A 21,319-nucleotide genomic window follows, 5' to 3' on the forward strand; every position below is an offset into this window, starting at 1 on the left:
GTGGATTCCAAAGCCATCAATTTTGCACCGACGCCGAATGTTAATGCTAACCCCATGCCGATGCATGGTCCTATGGGGGTGAACGTGATGTCAGAGGATAAGAGAAAAACAGAGGTGACTGATGTGGATCAGTTGAAGACTCCATTGTCTGTGGTCAAGAGACATATGATGAAGAGTAGAGTTTTCCCTGGTTGTGATAATTGTTGCACTGCTTGCACTATCAATACGAATGGGTGTGTAATGTTGAGGGAGACGATTCAGAGAATGATGGATGGGGGACGTCTCCGATTTGAGAAAGTTGATTGGGGGGAGGAAGATATTTTTGTCAGCCAACTGTCATCATTCAAATATATGGAAATGGACGGTGGAATATTTGAAGCACCATGTCAGGCGTTTGAAACCGTTAAGGTGGAGAATGCCATTTTTGCTAAGGAAGAGAAGAAGTCGTCCATTGCTTCTTACAAACAGGCCGTTGAGGTGGTAAACAATGGAAAAGCCCCAGGTTGGGGAAGAATGATAGACATTGCGGATAAGCAGACAGGTTTGGGGTTGGTTATCAGTCGGGCCAAGGCTCGTCTGGACAAAGCAAAGGACGTTGTCAGCCATTCACGTTCACCAGTGCTGGAATACTGGATCCAGATCACGTCTGTGCGGTGGGTGAAGAGATCGACAGTGACTGCGAGCTCGACTCATGGATAAAACCGTGCGTACCAGGGATGGAGATCCAGAGCTGGAGGGCCGAAAAGATCATCACTGTCACTCTACGTGAAGAGTAATATTTCTATTTTTCAATTCTGTTTGCATGAAAGACATACGTTTTGCCTGAAACGTAATGGTTCATTGTAAGGGCCACCTCATGTGTCATTTTGCATTGTTTGCATCATCAATAAAAGGATGTTTTTCACATTAAAAGCGGTGTTCCCTGTTTTTCATTTATTTTTGCAGTTTGAAAAAAACAAAAATAAAAATGGCAATGTTTATTTTCATTTCATCCTTTTAATTTGTCTCGTCCCGACTCTAAAGCAATGCATGAATCAACATTCATGCAGATGCGATCATTCTCCGGATCTCATTGATAACAATCCTGTTACACCCTCATATGACTTCGACAATCCAATCTATCTTGCCGAAGAAGAAGGCGAAGAAGATTGTGAACTGCCGGAGGAATTAGCCAGGTTGTTGAAGCAAGAGGAGAAGGTGATTCAACCGCACGAGGAGCAAGTTGAGGTTGTTAATCTGGGTACCGAGGAGGTTAGAAAGGAAGTGAAGGTTGGGGCCGCTTTGGAGGTGAATGTCAAGAGCAGAATGGTAGCCCTGTTGAAAGAGTATGTTGATATCTTCGCCTAGTCTTATCAAGATATGCCAGGGTTGGATACCGATATTGTTGTACACAGGTTGCCATTGAGAGAAGATTGTCCTCCAGTGAAGCAGAAGTTGCGCAGAACTCGACCTAAGATGGCCATGAAAATCAAAGAGGAAGTGCAAAAGCAGTTGGATGCTGGTTTCCTAGCTGTCACTAATTATCCGCCTTGGGTCGCGAGTATTGTGTCGGTGCCAAAGAAGGATGGAAAGGTGAGGATGTGTGTGGACTACCGGGATTTGAACAGAGCTAGCCCAAAAGATGATTTCCCGTTACCTCACATCGATGTGTTGGTAGATAATATGACTCAATTCTCGGTGTTTTCCTTCATGGATGGATTTTCTGGCTATAATCAAATTAAGATGTCGCCAGATGATATGGAGAAAACAACGTTCATCACACCATGGGGCACTTTTTGTTATAAGGTGATGCCATTTGGTCTCAAGAACGTCGGTTCCACGTATCAGAGAGCTATGGTGACTTTGTTTCATGATATGATTCATCATGAGATTGAATGCTATGTTGATGACATGATAGCAAAGTCTCAAACAAAAGAGGCGCATCTGGTAGATTTGGCCAAGTTGTTTGACCGGTTGAGACAATTCAAGTTGAGGTTGAATCCGAATAAGTGCACTTTTGGAGTGCGGTCCGGTAAGCTGCTGGGGTTTATTGTAAGTGAAAGGGGAATCGAGGTTGATCCTGCTAAAGTAAAAGCAATACTAGAAATGCCTGAACCGAGGACAGAAAAGGAGGTTTGTGGTTTCTTAGGTAGATTGAACTACATTTCACGGTTCATATCTCATCTAACAGCCACGTGTGAACCCATATTCAAGTTGTTGAGAAAAGATCAAACGGTCAGGTGGAATGATGATTGCCAAGCGGCATTTGAAAAGATAAAAGAATATTTGCAGGAGCCCCCAATTCTGATGCCTCCTGTGGAGGGACGATCGTTAATCCTGTACTTGACAGTCCTCGAGGGGTCTATGGGGTGTGTACTGGGGCAGCATGACGAGTCTGGTCGAAAAGAGCATGCAATTTACTACCTTAGCAAAAAGTTTACCGACTGTGAAACAAGATATTCACTGCTCGAGAAAACTTGTTGTGCTTTGGTATGGGCTGCTCGCCGACTGAGACAGTATATGCTGGTTCATACGACTTTGTTGATTTCCAAGATGGATCCGATCAAGTATATATTTGAGAAGCCAACATTGACCAGACGGGTTGCGAGATGGCAAATGATTTTGACCGAATACGATATCCAGTACACTTCTCAAAAAGCAATCAAGGGGAGTGTATTATCTGATTACCTCGCCCAACAACCCATTGAGGATTATCAACCGATGAAGTTTGAGTTCCCTGATGAGGACATCATGTTTCTCAAATCGAAAGATCGTGAGGAACCGATCCTGGAGGAGGGGCCTGACCCTGAATCCGAATGGATTCTGATGTTTGATGGGGCCGTTAACGTGAATGGTAGTGGAGTTGGTGTTGTTTTGGTTACGCCGAAAGGATCCCACATTCCTTTTGCCGCCCGGCTAACATTTGAGTGCACCAACAATGTGGCTGAATACGAAGCTTGTATCTTGGGGGTTGAAGAGGCGATTGATTTGCGGATCAAAAACCTTGTTATCTATGGAGATTCAGCTTTGGTTGTGAATCAGGTTAATGGGAAATGGTATACGTATCAATCTCACTTAATTCCATACTGGGACTATACGAGGAGATTGTTAATGTTTTTCACCAAGGTGGATTTACACCATGTGCCAAGAGAAGAAAATCCTTTGGCAGATGCTTTGGCTACTCTGGCCGCCTTGATTAAGGTGCAGTGGTGGAATCAATTCCCTAATGTTGAGGTGGGACGGTTGGATAGACAGGCTTATGTGTTTGCTGTCGACACAACACCTAATGATGAAAAGCCGTGGTATTATGACATCAAACGGTATCAGGAGACCCAGGAGTATCCTGAGGGAGCGTCGAAGAAGGACCGAAAGACTCTGAGGAGGTTGTCCATGGCGTTCTATCTGAACAAATATGGGGTCTTGTACAAGAGAAAATTTTATTGGGTTTTGCTCAGATGTGTCGATGATAAAGAAGCAAGCCAATTGATGAAAGAGGTGCACAAGGGGTCGTTTGGTACCCATGCCAGTGGGAATGCAATGGTGAAAAAGTTGTTAAGGGCTGGATATTATTGGATGACAATGGAGGCTCAGTGTTTCAACTTCGTGCGGAAATGTCATAAATGCCAGATTTATGCTGACAAGGTGCACGTGCCTCCAAATCCGTTGAGTTTGATGTCATCTCCGTGGCCGTTTGCTATGTGGGGCATTGATATGATCGGAAAGATCAAGCCTACGGCTTCGAACGGGCACCGGTTCATATTAGTGGCTATCGATTACTTCACCAAATGGGTGGAAGCGGCGTCTTATGCGAACGTGACAAAACAGGTTGTGGTCAGGTTCCTGAAAAGAGACATCATTTGCAGATATGGGGTTCCCGAAAGAATCATTACTGATAATGGTTCTAATCTCAACAACAAGATGATGGCGGGGCTGTGCCGGGAGTTCAAGACCGAGCATCACAATTCTTCTCCTTATCATCCAAAGATGAATGGGGCGGTTGAGGCGGCTAATAAGAACATTAAGAAGATTGTGCAGAAAATGGTCGTGACCTATAAGGATTGGCACGAGATGTTGTCGTTCGCATTGCATGGGTATCAAACCTCGATGCGTACATCTACTGGAGCAACGCCCTTTTCGCTTGTGTATGGAATGGAAGTTGTGCTACCAGTTGAGGTCCAGATTCCGTCATTGAGAGTCCTGATGGATGTAAAATTGAAGGAGGCTGAATGGGTAAGGACTCGGTAAGAAGAGTTGAGCCTGATTGAGGAAAAGGGGTTGGCGGCCATTTTTCATGGGCAGTTGTACCAGCAGCGAATGAAGCGTGCTTTTGACCGAAAGGTGCGACCTCGTGTATACCATGTGGGAGACATGGTGTTGAAAAGGATCCTTCCTCCTCAAAATGATCGTCGGGGCAAGTGGACACCCAATTATGAAGGTCCATTCGTGGTCAAGAAGGTTTTCTCTGGCGGAGCCTTGTTGTTGACAACCATGGATGGCGAGGATTTTCCATCCCCTGTGAATGCGGACGCAGTTAAAAAATATTTCGTATAAGAGACCCGCTGGACGAAAAGAATAAAATAGTCCAGGCAAAAATGGGCATCCCGGCGAACCAAAAAATGAAATGAAAAGGTTCGGGCAAAAATTAGGGAAAAAATAGAAAAAAACTGTACACCCAGCAAGTCGAAAACCCCACAAGGGAGGCTTGGTCAAAAAAGGGTATCCCGGTGGACTGAAAACCCGAAAGGGCGGTCCAGGCAAAAGAGGGAATGAAACGAACAACTGCGTCTGGCATGATCGTTTGTACTTTGGTTAAGACATCTGGATAATCCCCGACAGAGATCGGTCGGAAGCGTCTTGTTCAGAAGACGGAAAGCACGAAGAGTCTTGAGGACATATGGGTTGTAACCGAGTTGGAACTCGATGAGATCACGGGTTCACATTGCCATTAGGATAGATTTTCCTTTTGTGAGCAATTACCTCTTTTCAGAGATTGCTTCCTGTGTATTGCTCAGTTACGAGCCACCTTTTTCAATCAATAAAATGCATATTCAGTCAAATAATTTTGTTTTTGTTTTCATTACCGCTTTGATTGCAAAAACATCTGTTTATTTTGATATAGAATCTTTGCATTTTGAGACATAGGGGTCCCTTCCGATGCATGTTCATAGGATTGAAAACCTGAAATCTTATTCGGAAGGTTGAGTGACCTGGGTGTTGAAATTTTGGCACGCCTAGGGCACTTTTTTATCTAACGATCTCTTTTGCAGGTGCTGTTAGATATTTTCACTCACTTGCAAGTTGTGATGTGAAGCTTTTTGACGAAAGATTCCTTTGAGTCCAATCAGGGACAAGGAGTTGAAGGATGGTGTAAAGATAGTGAAGGAATAGCGACGATCCTAGAAGTTTAATCAAGAAGACTCTTCAAATTCTGAAGTGGAAAGTTGACACTGTGATCAGGTGATGAATATCAGTGTTCGACGAGTCGACAGGTGTTCCGCGTCAAATATGTCGTATCTCCCTAGCGGATTCGAGGTCGGTGTTTCCTCGACAGCCATGCCTGAAGGTTGTTGTTTCCCCTAGCAGGTTTGAGATTGTTATCTCCCCAGCAGGTTCGAGGTCGGTATTTCCTCAACAGCCAGGTCTGAAAGTTGCTGTTTCCCCAGCGGAGGTGTGCGTTGGTAGCTGTTTCCCCAGCGAAGTCCCCAAGCGGATCAAGTTCGATGGAGGTCATCCCCAGTGAGGATTGCTCTTTCCCCAACAGCATTGTTATTCCCCAGCAGGATGGGAGATTGGAGTGCTACCGAGTTCCTCAACAGAGTTACTCGTGCCGTCCCCTGAGGGGGATACTTTTTATGCATTCATCATTTAAGAGAAGCATAGCATATTGCATAATAAATTGCGTAGCATTTCCATGGTTATGGAGCATTACGCCATTGAAAAATTCAAACATACGCATTACAAGCATAAACTAGTCTCAAGCCGTGGTTACCGTTTGAGAATTGGTTTTACTGGTTGGTGAAGATGTTACTTTGAGGAGTTCGGCATCGTGATTCTGAATCAACAGTATTCCCCAGTAGTGCGATGTTGGAGGAAAATTCCGTCGGGCGGAGATGGAATTTGGAAGATGTTACTCTGAGGAGTTCGACATCGTGATTCTGAATCAACAGTATTCCCCAGTAGTGCGATGTTGGAGGAACATTCCGTCGGGCGGAGATGGAATTTGGAAGATGTTACTCTGAGGAGTTCGGCATCGTGATTCTGAATCAACAGTATTCCCCGGTAGCGCGATATTGGAGGAAGAATTTCCGTCGGGTGGAGATGGAAATGAAGATCAGAGAATGTTACGCGATCAGCGCGGAAATTGGGGTTCAAATGGAGAAAAGGAAGTGCTGCGGCATTTTCTGGAGAACGGGGTTCAACTGGAATTGAAGATTGTATCCGGGATGAGGTCCTCAGGATTGTCTTCTAATCATGTGCCACCTTAGACTTTGGCTGAGGCCAACAGAAGTCGTTATGGGTGTCTTCTGAGGAAGAAATGCATATGTTACCTTCCTTTTGTGAAGGTGTACCCTCTGATATATCGCCATCAGAGTGGTGTTTGGTGTTATTTCTGGCGTTGCCAACGGAATTAGCACAAGAAAATGGAGAACAGGGTTCAAATGGAGAAAAGGAGACACAAGGTGTTTTCTGGAGAATGGGGTTCACAATGACGATCACGAGTTATCGTCAGGCGACTGGGGTTCAAATGGAGAACGGGGTTCATTGTTTGGCAGCAAGAGTGACATGAAGTTGTCGGGGTTCAAATGCGGTGACCAGGGATCATACGCGCGAAAGAAAGTTTTGGGGTTCAAAAAAAAAAGAATAATCCCGAGCTGAGCATAAATTGTTCGTTAGCTCTTGGTATTCAACCATTCTTCACCCTGATCATATGAAGGCCGAGGCTGTTCATATCGACAGGTTCACAGTGGATTGAATAGGGATAGCATATTCATGACTTATTATCCCCAACATAGGTCATTGGCCCGCGTGCCGCCTCACTTATCATTTTCTCTATTTTCTACCGATGCTGACAGGCATGAAGAGCTTTCCGGTGTTCAGACCAAAGTGGCATTCAGGCCAGTTTTTCCGAAAAAATCAGAAAGTTGTGGGGTTCAAGAAAAGCAAAAAAATATATAATAATTCCAAGAGGAGCGCAAATTGTTCGTCTGTTCTTTGTATTCAACCATTCTTCACCCTGATCATCTGAAAGCCGAGGTTGTTCATATCGATAGGTTCATAGTGGATTGAATAGGGGCAGCTGTAACACCTCAAAATTTGCCCTCCTCTTTGGAGACTAGTTTGATACATTGCATTTCATTTTTAGAGCATTAGGCATTGCATTTTGCATACCATATGAAAATGAGAAGGTCATCGCCATCTACCTGTAAGTCGATTGCCTCCGGCATCGCCATCTACCTGTAACGGGGTATTCGTTACCATTAGAGATATTGACCAAATCTAAGGTAAACCATACAAGTCGAGTTGCCACCGCACTTCTATTTATCCAAAGGAATGGTTAGAAAGCGAACAAAAACCTAAAAGTTTTATCGAATCAAAAACTAGTAAAAAAGTCAGAGATCTGGGTAAGGAGGTTGGTTATGCAATGGGAAGGTTTTAAGCACCCAAAACATCCTAGCTACTCCTAGGGAGCCCTTTCCGTACTTGTTGTAAGGTTGGTATTTTGTGAAAATTTTGTTTGTGCAAACATGATTGAAAGGATGAAAGGAGAATATACAAGTTTATTTACATTTTGTGTTTGGATGGATAAACCCATTGCCTACCTACCATCTTAAAAAGGTAGGATCAAAACCTCGTAGTTCGGGGTAAAAATCTCAAAATGAGTTGGTGAATTAATTGGTCAAAAAGCCTTAAGGTCTTTTGTTATCCAAGGGAGAAAACTCAACCTAAAACCACAAATCCACCATGTGAGGATAGCTTCAACATGCTAGTGAGGGGTTAACCCTATAATGAGCATGGAAGACTCATTGTCCATCACTAAGGATATAGGTGAGTATTACATCTACCTCAAGGATAACTCAAACCTAATAGCTAAAGGTTATGAAAAAAGTTTGATTAAGAAAGTGGTCATTGAAGCCAGAAAAGGGTATTTGAATGAGTGGTATTTACCAATAAAAAGTATTTACAAAATATGGTCAAAGTTGGCTTAAAGATTCAATTCAAATAAGTGTTATGAAAAGAAAGTTTGAAAATCAAAAGCAATAGGCTTAGGTTTCTAATGTTTGAAAAGAAGTGTTAAATGTTTGCACAAAAAGTTTTGACTTGGGTTAGAGTGGAGAGAAGAAGAAGAATGGCTAAAGTCCTAGTCATGCAAGAGATAAGGGATAAGAGAACAAGACCACAAATGGAGTTCCTCTCTTGAGATCATATTGATGATCCAAGTAGCTCCCATCCTTTGGAATATGCAAGCAAAGTAATAGTAAGCTCAAGAAATCAACAATCAATTTAGCTCTTGGAAAGTTCCTCAATGGCTCTTAGGTATCTCTCTCTTAGAAGCTCATGGCAATGGTTCCTCACTTAGGCTCAATGTTGGAATCCCTAGCACAAGAACACAGATATTAAAAAGTTCCATCAAACAATCAAGAATGAACAAGAAGGAGTTTTAGAGATTGGTCTTTCCAAGGTTCTCTTTAGCATGTATAGCATTCTAAAGGCTCAATGCCTAGTTGCTCTTTGACTTTTAATAGAACACTAAAGGCCCAATGCCTAGTTGCTCTTTGACTCCAAATTTGCAAAGGGGAAGTCCTAAAGTCTAAGTCCATTTGTCCATTTATTTACATTTTAGGTCCACAACAATCAACATAAAACACAAGCACAATAATATATACCCAATTATGTGCTCAAGTGAGCAAAAGGCAAATTGCATTAACATAAACATGTGCTCAAGTGAGCAAAGGAAAAAAAAGAAAATGAATAATATGTACAAGAATAATAAATTGCATAAAAGTAAAGAGCAAAAAGTAAATATTAGTTGTTAATGGTTAATGTTAGAAGTTAGTGTTCCATAAGGCAAATTTGGCGCTATGTTAAGCAATCGTAATTGGACTTATGTAGAAGTCACAACTATCTGAGGCCGGTCAATAATAATGTAGGCAACAACACAAGTTAGAAGTCTTGATTAGTGAACCAAGTTCCAACAACTTGCCATGCCAAAAAGAAGAAGAGAAATGATCTTCTTTTGGTTTAAGTCCTTTGTATGATTTAGAAGGCAACCTATCCTTAATGCAAAGCCATTCACTTGATCATTTGATCAAGATGAATTAGATTTGAATCAAGGAAGATTAAACCTCCCTACACAATGCTAACTTATCAACCTTTAACTCATTGATCAAAAAGAAAAGAAGAAGAAGAAGAAGAAGGATAATGGAAATGAAGAACATAAGGTGCATTAAGTAAGATGGAATATACCAATCCATAAGTGTTGACCAAAGACAAGGAGAGTCAAGGTCAAACCCTAAAAACCAGAAATGAGATGAAGATTGGAAGTCAAGAAATGAACAAAATATTTTTGGCATTTTTAATGTTTGAAAATAAACTTGAATTAAAATATTGAAGAAAGGTCAAACTTCAAATTCACTTCAAATCAACTTTAAAAAGTCCAAGTGAATTATCCCAAGTTTAACAAGGTCAAACAAAGTTTGAGAAAAAATTTCAGCATTTTTAAAAGTCAGAAACTATTTTTAATCAATTAAAAATGAATAAAAATAACCTAATTGAACTAAAATCTCAAATAAATCTCAAATCAATTAATAAATTGATGAGAATATTTTTCATAGATCCATCATCATTCTAAGAGGTTAGAAAAATATTTTTGTATTTTTTGGATATCAAAAACTATTTAAAATGAATTAAAAATAACCAGAAAAGAGAAAATTCACAAAAAAATATCAAATGATAAAATAAAAAATATTAAAAATCATTTTTAGAAACTAGAATTAAAAAGAGAAATAATGCAATTGGTCCAATATGTTTTGGACCAATAATAAAAGAGGTATGAATTTTTGAAATAAAAGGAAATAAAGAAAATAAAAATCAGAAATAAGAAAATAACAAAAATCAGGAAGCGTTGGATGACTTCATTAATTGACGTGGCAACATCCAATGGATCAGGAGCGCGCGGGTACCATAGTCATTAGTCAACTGAGAAGTACAATGCATTAAATAAAGTCATAACATCCAAGCGCCAGGATTAAATATGGAAAATGCATCCAAAGGCTTACACTCAATCTGGCAATAAGACGGTGGCCAGCGCCACCGTCTTCTCCGGTGAGCTCCGGCGAAGGCCAAAAAATGCAGAGATTCAAATGCTCATTAAAATGGACGATCCAGACACCGTTCGAAATTTGAAGTGATATACATCACTCCTATATCACTCACTTCCACTCTAGATTCCTATTAAGAGAGAAATCAGAGATGGAAGTTTGGTGATGTTCAACTGAACTTGGTCGATTTCAACAATTAAGCACTCAATAATGATGCCTTTATAGAGAGGGCTTCAGACAACACAATATTAAGGCCAATGGATCAAAGAATAAGGAGATTCGAAGCAAAAACCAGTTGATCCAAACCTTTGGATTATGAAGATTTGAGTCCCTTTCCTTGGTTCCTTTTGCAAAACAGAGTTTCAATCGATCAAATGATGAAGGTTTAGGAACTTTAGATCTGAAAATTCAACCAAATGCAATTGAATTTCAGATCTGGTTTTCTGAAGAAAAATGAACTTAGTTCCTTTGGTATGGTTAGGGATTCACTCTTGCAGCATTTCAGGCGCCTTCAGGTTCGAGAATTATGAAGCACATCACATGTATTTATAACTGGAAATGGCTGAGTGCATGAGTTTACTCGTGTGCATGGCAAATGGATTCTTCATTGCATGGGCTTATGTGATCATGTGGAAGGCCCAATGAAGACTAAAACAAGCTGCTGAGTTTATGTGAATTGCAAATGAACGTGTACAAGAGATATAAACAGCTCATGCATGGCAATTTGGATTGAATTTCACAAAATGCACTTAATCTTCATGCCTTCGAAAATGGTGCTTCCAAACTCAAAATGCTACCTCATGAGTAATGGTTAGAAAGCTTATTGCATAAGGAACAAATGCTATGTTGATCGAAACTTCAATTGGGCCTTGGAAATTAGTGAATTTTGAGTTTAAAGTGTAGGGTGCAAAACATGCATGAGTGAAGTTTCCAAATTTGGCCAATGTTCAAGCCCTTCTGTCTCAATGATGCAAGCTCCAAATGATAAAACCTTCAACATAAAAGTTGTAGATCTTTTTAAAAAAAAATTTGGACTTAAATTTTGCATCATTTGGATTTTTAATGAAGAAGTTATGGGCACTTGAAGTTGGACTTTTTTCCATTTCAATGCATTTTGTCCAAAGTTACCTATAATGTTTTGCATTATCACATGTATTTCTTTTGAGATTTTGAAATTTTTCTCAACATAACATTTGAAGTAGACACAATAAGCTTTCCAATGCATTTGGTACCACCTCAAAATCATAAAAAGTGAACGAGTTATGTTCTTGGGAAGTTGACCCAAAATTAGGGTTTCAATCAAAATGACCTATAATGTCTTGGAATGGATGATGACCTTCTAAGCTTCAAATCAAATTTTGATGAACATGAAAGTTGTTCATATTGTTCTTAAAAACATTTTTGCTCTTGAGATCATCTCCATTTGACCAACACATAAAAAGTTAGGTCTCAGTGTATTTCAAAGTAGATAGATGAATTGATTGATCAACTTCTCAAGTCCAACACTCATATCTTGATGAATTGATGATTGAGGGCACTCAAACAAGTTCAAATATGCATGGAATGATGAATTAAAGAACTTCCCTTGATTGTATTTGACAATGGGTTGAGGTTTCTTCAAGAGCAAGGTACAGTTGATGATCAGATGAACTAGGGTTTCCTTGGGAAACAAAACCTCAAACCCCTTGACCTGCTTTGATCAAAGTGATGAATTGAGATACTTGGGAGGCATATTTTATGGATGAAAGCTTTGGGAACCATTGCCATGCTTGCTTTCATCTTCTCTTGACTTTATCATTGCACCAAGGATCTTTTAGAAGCTTTTAGACCTTGTGATTGCTCAAGCTACAAACAAAAGATGTTAGTGACATATTTGTGTGCTTTTGGTTAGTAAATAAAAATGAGAAAAACCATGATATACAATTCAAGCATGCTTGGTGGTCTCAAACCACCCACAAGAGGTCCCACCCAAAGGCAAAGGGAACCAAGATGCTCACGATCCTTGAGGCTTTGCAAATGCAATGTTATGATTCCATGACGGATCTTAGGGCCAAAATTAGGGTCTTACACTATCGTTATCCGTAACTCCTCTTCGCGCTCCATCCGTCGACTCTTGTTCCGTTTAGGTAGCACCCATTAGGTAGAACCCTTTGTATGATAACATAGGTAGAATTCCCTTATTCTTTGCATGCTAACATTTGATAGATGTTCCCCTTTGTAAATCCTAACACATAGGTCTGTATTGCATGACAACTCTAGAGCAGAGCTTCCCCACTTTTAGATCTTCCGTGCGTCTCCGATCTTGTGGCATGTCAGTCCGTTCTATTGCAAAGAGGTAACTACCTAAGACTCGATTCAGCGAGCTGCGACACCTACTGCTAGGACGTTGAACACACTGCCCACCCTCCTTTAACACAGCTGGTGTCCTCTTTTGTAAGTCCATGTTCAGATGGCAATCCTTAACCCCTAGTTAGCCGAACTACGTTTTGCTCTAATTCTCATTCCAGATGAGATACGTAGGCATAAGACGCGACGTCTTACCGAGCACACTTCTCTTTAACCCATAGGTAGTCGAGCTACGAAGACTCTGATTCTCATACTCAGATGAGATACGTAGGCAGTGGATGCGACATCCTTGCGAGTCATTTTATTTTAACCTTCCTTTTAGTAAATAGTACTTTAGATATACTTACACCCTTTCGACTAGAACAACACTTATGAAAAGGGCTCCCTAGGAGTACCTAGGATGTTTTGGGTGCTTAAAACCTTCCCATTGCATAACCAACCCCCTTACCCAGATCTTTGACATTTTTACTAGTTTTTGATTCGATAAAACTTTTAGGTTTTTGTTCGCTTTCTAACCATTCCTTTAGATAAATAGAAGTGCGGTGGCGAATCGACTTGTATGGTTTACCTTGGATTTAGTCAATATCTCTAATGGTAACGAATACCCCGCTACAGGTAGTATGGATGCTTTTGAAGTTATCTTTATATTGCTCATCTATGGATTAGCTTTGTTCCCTAACATTGACGGTTTTGTTGATGTTAACGCCATTAGAATTTTCTTGATTGGAAATCCTGTGCCTACTTTGTTGGGTGATATGTACTTCTCTTTGCATCTAAGGAATTCTAAGGGTGGTAGAACTATTGTCTGTTGCATTCCTCTGCTGTACACGTGGTTTATTTCGCACTTGCCTGAGACACCTGCTTTTCTGGAGAACAAACAATGTCTACGGTGGTCTCAGAGACTTATGCCTCTCACTAATGATGATATAGTTTGGTATGATCCTTCTTTGAGCAGTTTGGAGATTATTGATTGTTGTGGTGAATTCTCTAATGTGTCTCTCATTGGTAGACAAGGAGGAATTAACTACAACCCTACTTTGGCTCATCGTCAACTTGGGTTCCCCTTGAGAGACAAACCTAATAACACTTTGTTAGAAGGTCTTTTCTATCAAGAGGGTAAAGATCCCCAACATTTGAAGCAGAAGATTGTGCATGCTTGGCATAATGTGCATAGGAAAGGAAGATTCGATCTTAGTCCATGCAATTGTGTAGCTTTAGAAGCTTACACTATTTAGGTGAAGAAAAGAGCTATGGAATTGAAGATGCCTTATGCTTGTGAAATACCTATGTCTATGGTTGTGGCTGAGCCATTAACTCTCTCTAACCAAAATGTAGAAGAGTTGGAAGACGCGCTCGGCAAGATGAAGCAGGATAAGGATATGTGGGAAGAGAGGTTCCATGATTTAAGCAAAAAGCATGAGGAGTTGCAACTTGAGTCTAAGGACAAAGATGCACTTATTGAGCTACTTGAAGACCGAGTGACAAAGAGACAGAGAGAGCAGGAGGTTTCATCTTCTAGCACGCCTCAGCCTACCGTTGCTTGGAAGATGATCGTTGATCAGCTTCTCCTCAAGAAGACTCAGATGAAGGCTTATTTTGAGACCGAGATCTGACACATTCGAAGGAAGTATGCGCCTACATCCAGATCATCTGACGTTGTTCGGGATCCTTAAGATGACTAGTCTCCTTTTCTCTTGTATTTTTCATTTGGTTTCTGAAATTGTACTCAGTGTAATCCTTCCAATTATATAAATGAAAGAGATTTTTATCGTCATGTCAAATTGTTGCAATTGTTTTTATATATACTAGCGTTCAGACGGGCACTCCCGTGCCCGTCTGCCCACTTTTTTTAATGTGCACAGCAGAGAAAAATAAATATTTGTTTTTCTTTTTATGAGGTTTCTACTGTAGGTCGCATTAAAAATAATATTATTACATTTTAAAAATGGTAAATAAAGATATTCAAAATTATATCGAAGCATGCAAAGTAATATTGATAATGTGTAATCAATGACGTTCTTTAAGAGGAATGTCAAACATGAAATCTCTATTCGAAGTATTTTTTTTCCCCGCAATTATTTTCCGTAGTAAAGAAAAAATGTAAGACTCTTAAATTAGAATTTTTTTAGAGAAAAAGATAGTAAAATTAATAGTAAGTTGTGTAATATAGCTTTTGCTTACCTTATAAAGATTCAAATCAATTCTTCGTACATCCTTTTATCAATGCGCTCTTGAGATTTAAAAAACTACAAATACATGACGAAATGTCATATTATAAAAGAAATACATTCAGAATATTTGACTCGTTTGAATATAATATGGTTTGTTGAGACACAAATAATACCTGGAGAATGGAGATACTTTGTTTTAGTCTAGATTTGGTAGAACAACAATTATGACTTGTTTCTGAGTTACCTGGATTTCTGGTAAATAAGAAAAACAATGGACTTAGTAAATATATATGGTTTTATTTATATAAACCACAAACAGCAGTTAAATTCATGCATTCAAAAATAATCTAGAGTAAATATATTCTTAAATGAATTAAATAAAAACCTCTCCATCTTTTGAGATATTATTTCTCTTTTCACCATTTTCCAAAGTTGTGTTTTATCTGTTATCACCGTGGACCTCCAACCGATGGAGTAAATTTTCAAACGTTTGACCTGTTTCAATGAGGATGATAAAAATGTTACTGAAAGAGTGATGAAAGTGCAAGAATTTTTTTTATACGTATTACGAAAAAGATAAATACACCTTATTGTCGAGTTTGTCGATGGATGAAATACTTTGTTCATCCTTCCATGTGTTCCATTTATCTTCAAAGTATGTTATCTAAAATTTATTGCATAAGAATAGTGAGAATAACTATCACCCCATTTATATCTAACATAAAAGCATAAAATAAATGATTAAGTATAACTTACTTTCATGTTGAAGCAAGTTTCAACATTCTTTCGTCTCAACTCCTTACATAATTGAAAGATTTCATCGTGTTCTAGTTTGGCTGTATATTAAAGCAAAAGAAAATTATATTTAGTTACTATCTATCTATGATATAAATATCTACATGTGAGCAATTTTTTCAATGTACTTAATAAATACCTACGGGTGCGATAAAAGAATTTGTTTGTAGACTACATTTTTTTTGTAGTCACCATCTTCTCCTTTCAATTTTCCTTCCCTGGTTAAAACTCTTGTTGTAGTCTGTTGAAACACCCCTGGATAAAGCCACATATAACTGTCCATAACTATAAACATGTCGTGGAAGATATATTCCAACATTTGGAATGTTTTGTCCTTGTGATTTATTTATTGTAATTGCAAAACTTAGTCGCACAGGAAACTGCTTTCTACTAAGAACAAAAGGCAGACCATCACTTGCAGATGTTTTTATTTTAATTCTAGGCAAAAAAAGCACGTTTTCCTGTGTTGCTTCCTGTCAAGATTTCCACATTCAACATATTCATAAATAAACCACGACATAATAACCAGGTCCCATTACACAATCCATATCTAGGATCTAGATTTCGTAACAAAATCAATGGTGCACCCTTTTTTATCTTTAGAATATGTGGTGGCAAACTACCTTGTGCAATTGAGTTTAAGAATTCTTGCTGGTGTAAATTATGATTATCTCCTTCAACCTCGTCAAACGATAACAAATTATGTTCTTCTCCTGGAAACTGATCAATAATCATATCATTCAATTTTTGGACATCATCATTTGTTGGTGTCAAAATAACTCTTTGTACCATATATGGGGCATCCCAACCATGCAATTCTAAATTAGGAAAAATATGTTGGATAAGTACTTGTATGGAATGTTCACCTTCCCATGGGATTGCAATATGTAAAGGTAACCTCACCATGTCATCTAGTTTGGTAGGTTCAACACCATCACCAATGCGAATAAGAAATTCTGCAAACTCTTGATCATGCAATGATCCCATATTGTGACGCAAAGGCAAAATCTTGGTATGATTCCATAAATGAGACTGAACAATACACGCTGAAATCATTTGTGCCTTAGTACCTTTTCTTACAACAGGAAGAACTTGACGAAAATCCCCCCCCCCCATGATCAGAACTTTTCCACCAAATTGAGCATTGTTGCTACAAATGTCTTGTAATGATCGATCTAAGGCTTCCAAACAATTTTTATTTGTCATTGGTGCTTCATCCCAAATTATTGCGGCAGCAACTCTAATGAGATTTGCAAGATCCTTTTGCTTTTGAATACCACAAATGGAACTCGGTTGTATATCAATAGGTATCTTAAATCGAGAGTGTGCAGTCCTACCACCGGGTAACAATGTTGCAGCTATACCAGATGATGCAGTTGCTAAGACAATTTCTCCTCTACTTCTTAAACTTGCCATTAATGTTCTATAAAGGAATGTTTTACTTGTTCCTCCTGGACCATCAACAAAAAATACCCCACTGTGTTTTTGAACAATTACATTCATAATGGTGTTTAATGCAATCATTTGATCATTATTTAAGTTAGCAATAGATTCAATATCTTCATTGGGGATATCGATCGCTAACTCCTCTTCTTTGATACTTGGAACTGCACCTCTGTCTATTGTATTAGGGGGTAAATATGGGAGATCATAATCTTCAATCTTTTTACCGTGCAGGTTTAGGAGTTCATTCAAGTCCTTCAACAACATATTAGTTAAGTATGATTCCACAACATTGTTAGCTGTTTGATAATCCTCTACCATATGTGTAAAAAACTCATTCCAAAGGCCTCTAACATCAGTAGGTTCACAAAATATTAAAATCGTCACGAATAACCTTCGTAAAGCATATGGCATTCGGAGACTCGTAGCCTCAACCAGACAACCACGAATACTATGATCAGTCTCTAGAAATCCCCTATCCTCGGCTGATTTTTTGAATGTACTGAAAGTGATGCCATTATTTGTAAGAAGATATTCCCAACTGGTTGGACCTGTGACATGCGATAACAATATTCGCAAGTAAAACTTATCTATCTCCGAAGGTGATACCGTATAGATTCTCCTGATAACTTTTCTTGTTGATCGCCTACGATGTCATTCCATATCCCGCTTGTTCCAACAATAATGCTCTGGAATCTTTCTATACAGATACTTTCTGGCTTGTGGATCTCGTAGATTCAATGCAAAGAATTGTGTGAGCATTGTTTTGGAGTTGCGTTCATTATTTAACACATCTGCAATTTGCTGATGATCATAAAAGCGCACTTGATGGCGGTTCGGCAAGTGGATCTGCAATCTTTCAACCGAAGGATATAATCAGTAAAAAGTGAATCGAAATATTTTCCATAATGCCTCGGGAGCACAAATCCATCTTGCTGAACTTCATCCATGTATGATCCTTTATGAACCTCCATAGCCACACGATCAGGGCCCTTGTACACATATTTGTATAGATACTTGATACTTTTAATGCTACTGCAAATCTATACATTGATGTGACAGTCATACTTTAACAGTAACCAAGGGTTATAAGGAACCACCCATCTATTATCAATAGACCTATCTCTACCTAACGATACAGACTCATCAAACCTTCTCCTATACTCGGGATATGAGTCAGTGCCTTGACGTGTTTCATCCAAGAAATGTTTGGGATACCTTTTTTTACAATGTCCGTCTTTCATACATAGAGACTTTCGGTTGATTATGCCGCAAGGTCCGTGGATCATATGTCTTACAACAGCTTCATACAACTGTGGTTCACATTCTAATTTAGGTATTTCTGCTCTTACCATACTATCATAATCTTTTGGGTCACGCAACTTATCGTTACTTTCTAAGACCAACAACATATACACATGCGGCAGTCCTCGCTTTTGAAATTCAGTGACATACATGTAGCTTTTAACTTTACCCAAGACTCCTTTATTAATAACATCGTCCTTCAATTTTTCAAATTTCGAACGAAATATTCTTGTTAGCAATTCTGGACGATCTTGTGGTGTTTGAAAAGGCAAAAGTTCTGATGTTATCTCACTCCAAGAAAGATTGCATGTCATTGTTAGAAAAATATTTGGTTTACCGCCATTAAGAACAATAGCCATGCCATCTTCATAACGTTGTGTCATGTCTCGACGACCGCCAATAAATGGTGATGGCAATATTGTTCTTTTTCCAATGTTCTCTACGATGATTCATGAAATGCATTAGTATTAGAATATATGAATTATTAGCATTTGAAATTCAACTAATTATTAATCTAAAACTGTATATTTATGCTATATGAATTTGTACCTGCATTAGTTTCACCAACATGCAAAGCATCATGTAAACCTTGGTACAATTCAGAACGTATATCACTTTGGTGCTCTTTAATCCACCTTAATCTCCCTGATTCAATTTTGACATAATTGTCTACAACATATTGTTGCAACAGTCGACCCGCATTTAACAACATTGATTGATCATTTGGGCGAATCTACAGTTGATTGAAAAAAATGTCGGTGTTAAATGTAAAGTTTTTTAAACAAAACTTAGCTAAGTAGATTATCTACTAAAATTAATCCAAATTTACCTGAAGCATGTAACTGTAATATGCTCGACATGACACTCTTCATCCATTGAAATTTGTTTTGTTGATGTCCCAACCATGCGTCCCAAATGGAAACAATACAGGGTATTGCAAAGGATCCTAATATCCCTTTGTCTCTTGAACTTTCTTGAGATTTCCATCACAACGAATGACATTAACATCCCTTCCATAATCCATAGAATCTGCATCACATCCAACAATAATTGTCCCAACTTGTTCAGCAGTTGGAAGATTATATTGATGGTGATTACTTAGACGCTCCTTAAGTATGAGGCTGCATTCATTGATATTTGAAAGTATTGAAAGTTGTTTGAACCTAATTACAAAAGGATTAAACTGATGGAGCATTTTCTGTAATTTGTGAACTACATTTTGGTGCAGCTGTTGATTTTCCTGCATTCTATTATGTAGCTCATTATCGGTGTCGTAGATGTATAGTTGTAAGAAACGCGGCCTGACACCCTCATTTGGATAGAAACCTCCTATGTTATGGTAAAAAGCACCTTGAGCACGAAATGTGTATATACCATGACTAGATGCAAGAATATTATCATCAACATGAACACCAATTGAAGTGAATGAAAGCACATGGTTATAACTTCGAATATGTTGCCTAAAATGTTTTCCTTCAGCTGAACCATCCAAAAATAATTGTTGCAATTCTATAGGAGCATCAACTCGTGAGAATGATACCTTTCCACCATTATAACATGTGTCACGTGATTCATGATGAAACAATCTTGCATTGCAGTGTCTACAAGTAAATGGATGAGGCAACCAGGATTTTTCCATCATCATATTATTTTTGGAATTTCGAGCAATATTGTGCTTTGCTCGAAAAGCATGTCCTGATTCTACAGGCAGGAGTTTGATATTGATTACTAAATATTATCTAAAATCTAAAATACAAATAAAAAATATATGCAAGATGCTTCAATTATTATATTTTAATATTGCATGATTTTAAATTTTACGTCACATGAGCAAATGCTACATTTATTTGAAGCAAAGTTTTTACGAACATACCTTGAGGACGATGTGATAATGCACCATTTTCTCTGGCATCCATGTTAACATATGATATTACTGCATCCTCCAAAGCTTCATCAACATCCATATCATCTGAGACAAAAATAATAATTAATATATATACATTTATAAAAATTAATAATCGCATACTTAGAACTATATCACTTATACTTGTATCGAATTGACTTGTGTTGTTTCGTTGATTAGGTGATGTGCAATTACAATCTGCGGGCTTAAATACATAAAATAAGATATGATGAAAGTGAACAAAATTATGAAATGTAATATATATATATATATATATATATATATATATATATATATATATATATATATATATATATATAATAATCGCACACTTAGAACTATATCACTTATACCTGTATCGAATTGACTTGTGTTGTTTCGTTGATTAGGTGATGTGCAATTACAATCTGCGGGTTTAAATACATAAAATAAGATATGATGAAAGTGAACAAAATTATGAAATGTAATATATATATATATATATATATATATATATATATATATATATATATATATATATATATATATATATATATATATATATATATATATATATATATATATATATATATATATATATATAATAATCGCACACTTAGAACTATATCACTTATACCTGTATCGAATTGACTTGTGTTGTTTCGTTGATTAGGTGATGTGCAATTACAATCTGCGGGTTTAAATACATAAAATAAGATATGATGAAAGTGAACAAAATTATGAAATGTAATATATATAATATATATATATATATATATATATATATATATATATATATATATATATATATATATATATATATATATATATATATATATATATATATATTGATAATCACCAACCAAGTGCAACATCATTAACATGTGTAATTCTACTTGGGCCGGCTTCACTGTCATGAGTTCCTTGAAAGTGTGATCTTGGAAAGTCATATTTGTAAAATTTTGAAATGGAACTCTCGACTGACTGTTTATAGGGCGAGATGTTTGAGCTTGTTTCTCTTGCTCTTTTCGCCGCCTATAATTTTCACGTCTTCTCGACAAATTGTTTTCTCTCTGCTC

General features: G+C 38.0%; 1 protein-coding gene across 1 annotated transcript; it reads right to left on the bottom strand.

The window, feature by feature from the left end:
• Positions 1-16,048: 16,048 nt before the first annotated feature.
• Positions 16,049-19,196, bottom strand: LOC127137136 (uncharacterized). The gene is made up of 5 exons (XM_051063620.1): positions 19,188-19,196; positions 18,908-19,091; positions 18,154-18,797; positions 17,844-18,096; positions 16,049-17,604 (listed from the first exon to the last, which is right to left on the bottom strand). The coding sequence occupies exons 1-5, from the start codon at positions 19,194-19,196 to the stop codon at positions 16,049-16,051; spliced, it is 2,646 nt and encodes an 881-aa protein (XP_050919577.1).
• Between the last annotated feature and the right edge of the window lie 2,123 nt (positions 19,197-21,319).

This window comes from Lathyrus oleraceus, chromosome 4, assembly GCF_024323335.1.
Source record: "Lathyrus oleraceus cultivar Zhongwan6 chromosome 4, CAAS_Psat_ZW6_1.0, whole genome shotgun sequence".
Taxonomy (NCBI): Eukaryota; Viridiplantae; Streptophyta; class Magnoliopsida; order Fabales; family Fabaceae; genus Lathyrus; species Lathyrus oleraceus.